Source organism: Sinocyclocheilus grahami, unplaced genomic scaffold (genome assembly GCF_001515645.1).
Source record: "Sinocyclocheilus grahami isolate Dianchi unplaced genomic scaffold, SAMN03320097.WGS_v1.1 scaffold271.1, whole genome shotgun sequence".
Taxonomy (NCBI): domain Eukaryota; kingdom Metazoa; phylum Chordata; class Actinopteri; order Cypriniformes; family Cyprinidae; genus Sinocyclocheilus; species Sinocyclocheilus grahami.
Window position 1 is genome coordinate 700343 of NW_015505450.1, and position 8478 is coordinate 708820.

The 8478-nt window shown below is 37.8% G+C and overlaps 1 protein-coding gene across 1 annotated transcript in view; it reads left to right on the forward strand.

Annotated features, from left to right (window-relative positions):
• Window positions 1-3348: 3348 nt before the first annotated feature.
• cd276 (CD276 molecule) overlaps window positions 3349-8478 on the forward strand; it is an 84227-nt gene continuing 79097 nt past the window's right edge. The window contains exon 1 of the mRNA XM_016291458.1: window positions 3349-3508. Within this exon, the coding sequence (XP_016146944.1) occupies window positions 3463-3508 (46 nt within the window). The 5' untranslated portion in view covers window positions 3349-3462. The remainder of the gene's footprint in view (window positions 3509-8478) is intronic.

The following is an 8478-nucleotide window of genomic DNA, read 5'->3' on the forward strand; positions in this document are numbered from 1 at the left end:
TGTGAGAGTGAGTTTGTGTGAGAGAGTGAGTGTGAGAGAGTGAGTGTGTGTGTGAGTTTGTGTTAGAGTGAGTTTGTGTGAGAGAGTGAGAGTGTGTGATGAGAGTGAGTGTGTGTGTGTGTGTGTTAGAGTGAGTGTGTGTGAGAGTGAGTGAGTGTGTGAGAAATGTAGCATTGCATCAGTGTCTCAGCAACGGATGCTCTGTAGTGAATGGGTGCCGTCAGAATGAGAGTCCAAACATCTGGAGAAGTTTTTAAACCTTTGCTTCTTTCCAAAAATGGCTTGTAAACAGTGCTTGATCTGATTCCGACCAAACCACGTTTTCACTGGAGGAAGAGTTATTATGGATTATAAACTATATGGTATTTGAGTTAAAAACGTCTTAATGCTGGATTTGTTTCAGCTTTTGTCTTCTCCAGATGTTAACTGATGGACTGGAGTGCTGTGGATTATTGTGATGTTTTTATCAGCTGTTTGGACTCTCATTCTGACGGCACCCATTCACTGCAGAGCATCCACTGCTGAGACACTGATGCAGAGCTATACAGATCTGATGAAGAAACAAACTCATCCTGATCTTGTATGGGCACATTTTCATGTTTGGCTGAACTATTCCTTTGAGTCTAGATGAAATTTTTTCAACAGCACTGCATTGAAAGTCACTCACAAAGTGATCGAGGCCAACCAAAACATTCGGAGGCTTTCTGAGAATCCAGAAGGAAGGAATGAGAGAGGAAAAGCACTATTAGGCCTCAGACTGTTTGAAGTTCATGCAGACAGTTCCTGCGATCTATAAAGTGTACAGTTTAATCATACTGTGCTTGTATGCATGTGAAAAGAATTACTAAGTTGTTCTAGTTATTTTGAACTTTGTCTCAGAAGAGAGTTGAGTCGGTCTCAGTTTCTGAAGAGAGTAGCGGTGCTGTTGTCTGACCACATGTTTTGTGCTGAGTGCAGGGTTTGTCCGCAGAAAGCGGTCTGATTATGACTAAAGCATAGCGCAGGGGTGACGTCGTCTCGTATTACTGAACGCTGACCTGCTGGAAGAGTTTAGTCAGAGCTCACATGAGTCTGACCTGTTCATCGAGCGCCCACTCGCTGCTGCCTCCTGCTCTTTATGTGCTTTAGATTACCGTGCAGTCGTATAATTGTGCTGCTTATGCTCAGAACTTGTTCATGTTTCTCTAACAACACAAAGATAGGGTGGATCTGAGCGAGAGGATCAGAAAGCCAGCTAGTAATGCAGCTGTCTGTGTCTGTCAGTGTGTTACAGACCACATGAAATCAAACCTGACTCTTGTGACGCTGTATGCTAATGCAGAGGGTTTCAGACATGTTTGCCTTCAATGTCTTTACTGAATATAAAGGCAATTATATGTTTTCATGAATAAAACTGACATTCAGAAGTTTGGGGACTTTTAAAAATTTTTCTGCTCACCGAGGCTGCATTTATTTAATCAAAAATAAACAGCTGTTTCTATGTGAATATATATTAAACTGTAATTTATTTCTGTGATCAAAGCATCATTCCTCCAGTCTTCAGTGTCACATGATCTTCAGAAATCAGTATAATATGCTGATCTGCTGCTCCAGAAACATTTCTGATTATTATCAATGTTGAAAACAGTCGTGCTGCACAATATTTTTGTGGAAACTGTGACGCATTTTATTTTTCAGGATTCACAGATGAACAGAAAGTTCAAAGAACAGCATTTATTTGAAAAATAAATCTTCTGTAACATTATAAACATCTTTACTGGCACTTTTGATCGATTTAATGCATCCTTGATGAAAAAAAGTGTTGATTTCCTTTTAAAAAAAACCTTACTGATCCCAAACTTTTGAACTGTATATACTATTAAATAAACAGGACAAGTCCACCCAGACTCCCTGTTACAATCAGAAATGTGTCATCACAGAAAGAAACCAGAACATTTCATGTGGTCTTTAAGAGGCTGGTCTTCACAGAGAAAAGAAGGAAAGAAAGAGGAAATGAGAAAAGGATGTGAAAATTGTGACCAGGCTTAACAGGATGCACCGACGTGTAAAATTAGATATAGAAATACCCTGGTCAGCAACAAAGTGACCATATAAGCCATGCGTTACAGCAGGCAAGCAAATTCTATTGCATTTCAGTAAATGTGTGAATGTTGGTCCACTTCTAATCGGCTAAATGTAGCAGACACGACTTCATAAGAGTGAAACTGCATGATTGTTTCAGAACTGAATTCACCACGTGATTATTCCAGGTGTGAACCGAATCCAGGAGCAGTGTTTTAATATCTCACAACTATGAACAAGAAACATGGCTGTCTGTACTTTAACGTGTGTGATGTTAATTATAATATTATAGTATTACTGACTGGCACTTTTTTTGAAGTTAAATGCATTTGTCTCTCGCACAGAGAGTGAATTTAACTGTTGAATAGAGTTGAATAATTAACCAAAATCATTCATGAAATCATGTTTAAATCATTCATACAGTCTTCCTTACATAAATTGAACAGAAACATGTGCTGCATTCAAGTGCACTGGGGAAGCCTGGCAGATTTTTATTACCACGTTTAAGTCGAAAAAATAATACATTTTTATAATAATGTTTATTTACATTATTTAAGTGTAAATAGCAAAACAACAACTACCAAATTGTATGATAATTATCCAGCTTAGTTGTCATAACAAATGGAAATGTAAGATTAAATACAAAAAAAAAGTAAATTAAAAAAGGGAATATTTAAATATGTAAATATATATATGTGGTAATAAATAAATGTAAAAAATACAAATAAATGAATGCATAAAGTATACAAATAAAATTAAATATAAATGAATAGTAATAAGTACAAAATGCAATAATAAAGTTAAAAATAAATGCAGAAAAGAATGAATAAAGGGAAAATGCGATACAAAAAAAAAATCAGGACTAAATTAAATATTAATTGTTTGTTTTATTTATGCATTTTATGCAATTTACGGCTGTCGTAGCACCTTTTGCAATAGCGCTGAGAATGTATTTGTGTTGCGCTAATATGAATTGAATTCTACACATTTTAGCAATCAGCGCAGTTTGAAATCAATTTGTGAAGCTAAAGGCGTTCATCCTACTTTCATGAGGTTTGTGGCCTAAATCAGTGTCTGACTTGAACACGAGCACCTAGATCGCACAGCTTCTGTGGGACGTCTGTGTTTGCATCATAATGGAAAGGTCCAGATCCGGCCATGAGTCATACAGCATTAACCCTTTCAACCTGGCGAACTTGTCAAGCGTGGCGTGCATGTGTTTATATCCGTGGTTAACCGCTGGAGATGTTCTGTGTTTTTAGTCTTTCTCAGTCACTCAGGTTAATCAGTCTCTCTCTGATTTTCCCCGCAGTGCCGTGATTGAAGGAGCTGCCCTGCTGTTACACACTCACACACTCGTCGTGGGATCACTCACACACACACACACACACTCGTCTCAGTATGCTGGCTCTCCTGCTGTGTGCTGTGCTGGCTGTTCACGCTGACGGTGGGTGATCTTCTGCTCCCTACATGCTGATTATAAGATCATAACCTGTAAACGTGAACCACACCGGAAGATCAGGCCCTCGTTAATGCCTCCACAACAAACAAACAAAGGCAGGAATGAATAAACAGGCCAGGCCTACAAAATCACGGGGAACTACATACATACGTTTAGTTTTATTTTTGCAGGTGCCTTATACGGCCATTCAATATTTTAATTCATCAAGGATGCATTAAACTGATCAAAAGTGACAGTAAAGATGTTTATAATGTTACAAAAGATTTCCATTTCAAATAAATGCTGTTCTTTTGAACTTTCTGTTCATCTGTGAATCCTGAAAAATAAAATGTATCACAGTTTCCACAAAAATATTGTGCAGCACGAATGTGTTCAGCATTGATAATAATCAGAAATGTTTCTTGAGCAGCAAATCAGCATATTATACTGATTTCTGAAGATCATGAGACACTGAAGACTGGAGGAATGATGCTGAAAATACAGCTGTGCATCACAGAAATACATTACACTTTAACAGAGATTCACAGAGAAAACAGCTGTTTTACATTCTAATAATATTTAAATTTTTTACAGTTTTTACTGTATTTTTGATCAAATAAATGCAGCCTCGGTGAGCATAAACGACTGAACAAAAACGTACAGATGCCAACTTTAGAAAAGTAGTGCATGTAATTATAATAATAATAATAACCATCATCATCGGTATTATTATTTATAAAAATATTTTTTATGATATATATATTTCAATTATTTTTTTAGTGTTGGTTAAATGTCCAAATACTTAAAAATATGTGTAGTGTATACTGTCTAAACTTAATACATAACAGAAAAAAGCAGAAAATAATATTGGAAATAATCCTCCTTGAACTCAAAGAGATTTTATTACATAAGAAACTACTACAGAGGTGTCATTTCGTTAGGTCACATGCATCTAAAATCATGCATGACATTGACATGTTCTGAAATATCAAAGTTTGCACAGACAAAAAGCATGAAAGTATCTGTGAAATTTGGTTTTATAGATGCTCGGCGTGAAAAAGAGATTTTATTCTTCCCCATTAAAAGTCCATTAGAGGCTTATATGGCATATCCTTAGTTAAATTTGCATAGTGCATAAAGGGATTCTTGCGTGAATATTATAAAATTGAATCCAAAATGAGCTCTTTAATTGATTAATATCTGCCTCTCTGCTGGTAAAAACTTTAAAACGGTCTCTCTAGACTTTATACGAATACGAAGACTATTAACAGCGGCGTAAAATGGTGAAGGTCAGAAATGTGCTGAGAAAAGTGAAAAAAGCACGTCTGTGATTTTTAAGGTTATTCCTTATAGCCCTGCAAACCTGAAGAGAAAAGAGCGAGGAGGACAGAAGAAAGGTTTTCCTGCTTGGGCTTGTGTTTACGTTCGTCTGCGGATGAAAACCAGCGCTCGGGTGTGGCGTGTTGGACTTAAACCACAGTTATGACTAGCTCTTAGTTTAAGCTCTATTGTAGGACTGTGCTGGAAAAATACAATCGAAGTTTCTCAACTTTTACCTTTCGGCAGAAGAGCATAACTCAATATACAAGACATGAATTGGCTCCTAGGATGTATGAGCTCATATGCTTTCATATCATTCCCAGTTTCTCCATTTTTCTGTATTTTCACCACATATATGGTACACAAGTCGGGCTTGCAATCGGACGGTTGCTAATGTGGTTTCCTAAAACAGCGAGTCCTGAGCAGACGATACAGAGCTTGCCACATTTTACAGATTTTTGTGGAAAATTTGTGAATATTAACCTAAAATGTGTTGAATGGAAGTAGTAAACTCTTACTGGGGATGTGGGGCGTGTTGAACGAGTACTGCACAATAAATCAGTTTGATAGGATTCTTAAAGGAACAGTTCACTCAAAACTGAAAATGTGTTCACTCTCAGTTCATCCGAGATCAGGATGAGTTTGTCTCTTCATCAGATTTGGAGAAATGTAGCATTGCATCAGTGTCTCAGCAGTGGATGCTCTGCAGTGAATGGGTGCCGTCAGAATGAGAGTCCAAACAGCTGATAAAAACATCACAAGTAATCCACAGCACTCCAGTCCATCAGTTACCATCTGGAGAAGACAAAAGCTGAAACTAATCCAGCATTAAGACGTTTTTAACTCAAATACCATTGAGTCCATAATCCATAATAACGCTTCCTCCAGTGAAAAAGTGCATCTGCTGTTGTCTCTCGCATCAAAATCCAGCCACATATGTGTTTAGAGCTGTTTAAACGCTGCTTGATCTGTGCAGATTTCTCTCCTGATTCACACCAGAACACTTTTTCACTGGAGGAAGAGTTATTATGGATTATGAACTCGTATTTGAGTTAACAACGTCTTAATGCTGGATTAGTTTCAGCTTTTGTCTTCTCCAGATGGTAACTGATGGACTGGAGTGCTGTGGATTACTTGTGGATTATTGTGATGTTTTTATCAGCTGTTTGGACTCTCATTCTGACGGCACCCATTCACTGCAGAGCATCCACTGCTGAGACACTGATGCAATGCTACATTTCTCCAAATCTGATGAAGAAACAAACTCATCCTGATCTCGGATGACCTGAGAGTGAACACATTTTCAGTTTTGAGTCAACTGTTCCTTTAATATCTCTTCATAAAGTGAATTGTAGCATTAGTGACATCTTCTTGAGCACGTGAGCAGCTTTAATGCCATTTAAAGTTTTTATGCCATTTTCACCTGGTCAGTGGTGACGGGACACAGCAGGTCCAGGGAGACTCAATCACCCGATCCGATGATAAGTGCATCATGTACTCGCACTAGGGCACGTGTCCGACCGAATCTCACGCACCAGATCATAGCTAAGCCCCTGCAGTGTGTCTTGGCCTTAATAAACCTCTTGTTATTTTTCTCCAGCTTGGATGGATTTGCTAAAGCATAAGTGGATAGAACTGGTAATTAAAGCCAAGCACACCATAAGACAGAAGCTCATTGCACTTTGATGATTTAAGTCTGTGACAAAAAGCCCCAGATTTTAGCAGCATGCGCCTCATCAACACTTTTCTGAAAAACACACTTGTGAAGCACACTGCGACTGATTTCAGACTGGTTTGATGCTGATCTGTGCACAGTAGGGCTGCACGATTAATCCGAACAAAACTGAAATTGCGATATGGCTTACCTTATAATTAAATAAATATATGTAAATATACTGTATGTTTGTGTTTCAGAATGAAATGCGGCTCTGTGTTCATTCACACATGAGCAGCTCATGATCCACCAGTGTTTTCAGTGTCTACATTTTTATTGAATACTTGATTGTTTTTTTTATTTTATTTACAGTGAAACATTACTATTGTCTTATTTTGTTTAATATTTTTATTTAGTGAGAATTTATTATTATTATATTATATATTTCACTGTAAATTAAAAACAATCAAGTATTTAATAATAATAATAATAATAATGATTATTGTTGTTGTTTTTATAGTCATTGATATATAACTTAATCATAAAATGTCACAATGTTTATCAGAAAAATCACGTTTTACCTGTTTCACTTACTTGTGGCAGACAAATAAGCTTCAGATTAAAGGGTTAGTTCACCCAAAAATGAAAATTAGCCCATAAATTACTCACCCTCAAGTCATCCTAGGTGTATATGACTTTCTTCTTCAGACGAATCCGGTCGGAGTTATATTAAAAATGCTATTTGATCTTTCAAGCTGTTTCATGCCACTCAGCAGGTGTTGCATGCATCAGTCCAAAAGAAGTTAAATAAAAAGCGCCCATCCATAAAAAAAGTGTCTCACACGGCTCCGGGGGGTGAACAAAGGCCTCCTTGTTTTGTTGTTGTTGTTGTCGTCGTTGTTGATCTTATGTTGTTGTTGTTGTCATCGTCGTCCTCATCGTTGATCTTGTGTATTGTCTTGTTGTTGTTTTTAATATCGTGTTGTTGTTGTTGATTCTGTTGATCTTGTGTATTGTTGCGTTGTTCTATTGTTGTTGATCATAGCGTTGATGTTGTGGAGCTCCAGGCTGTGAGGTTGTTGTTTTCCCTGAGGCTGTTGTCTGTACAACGACACACTGTACTGCACATAAGGCTGAATGAATACAGAGCCACGCTCAACTGTGTGCGACTTCTCTTTGATAATTTCAGGCTTAAGGCAAGATCATCGGTCCTTCACCCAGATTAGCTCCACACCTGAAACCGAGACGATCATTCATGCATGTGCTTCATAACCTTGTGCTTCACTACTTGGACGATAATACCATTTTTCTCCATGAGCTAGTATTATTTTTTTCAGTCTGTGTAAATGTATGCAATATGTGCTGTTTGTATATTACAGTAAAACCTAAAACTTGAACACTGTTCTGCTGTTCTAGTTGTCTTCATGCTCCTGTTCTCTGTCCTGTTTTCAAGTGCTTCTCCACTTCATTTGTCATTTTGTAGAACTGTCAGTCTCCATCTCTTCATACACACAGACTGTAAACACACACTGCTGATTTTCTGCCGTCCGTATCTCTGCCAGAGCCTCATCTACATCAGCTGAAAGAGAGCTTGATATTTATGACATGATATTTACACTGTGGATGTCATTATGATTTGACGATATCATCCTATCGGACCAATAAAGGCCTTTGAGCAGAATGTCATCTCATAGAAAGAGAGGAGAATGACACGCTGAGCTGTTATTATGTTTGGACAATATCAGAGCCATAAATCTCATTCACATGGAAATCAATCTCTCACATACAGAGAGAGAGATGATTCGATTGCCCCTGTGTCTGTGCTCTTATGTGTGGTCCAGTGTTACCCATGATTCATTGGGATGATAATGTCACTGAGGTGACGCTCTACCGCTCCGTCAGATACGTGGCCTTGCAAATGACTTCTTCTGTAGGCCGCTGACAGTGAGAATTGAAAATCCAAAGGAGATTTTGAGTGTTCATTTGGAGTTGTATTCTGTGT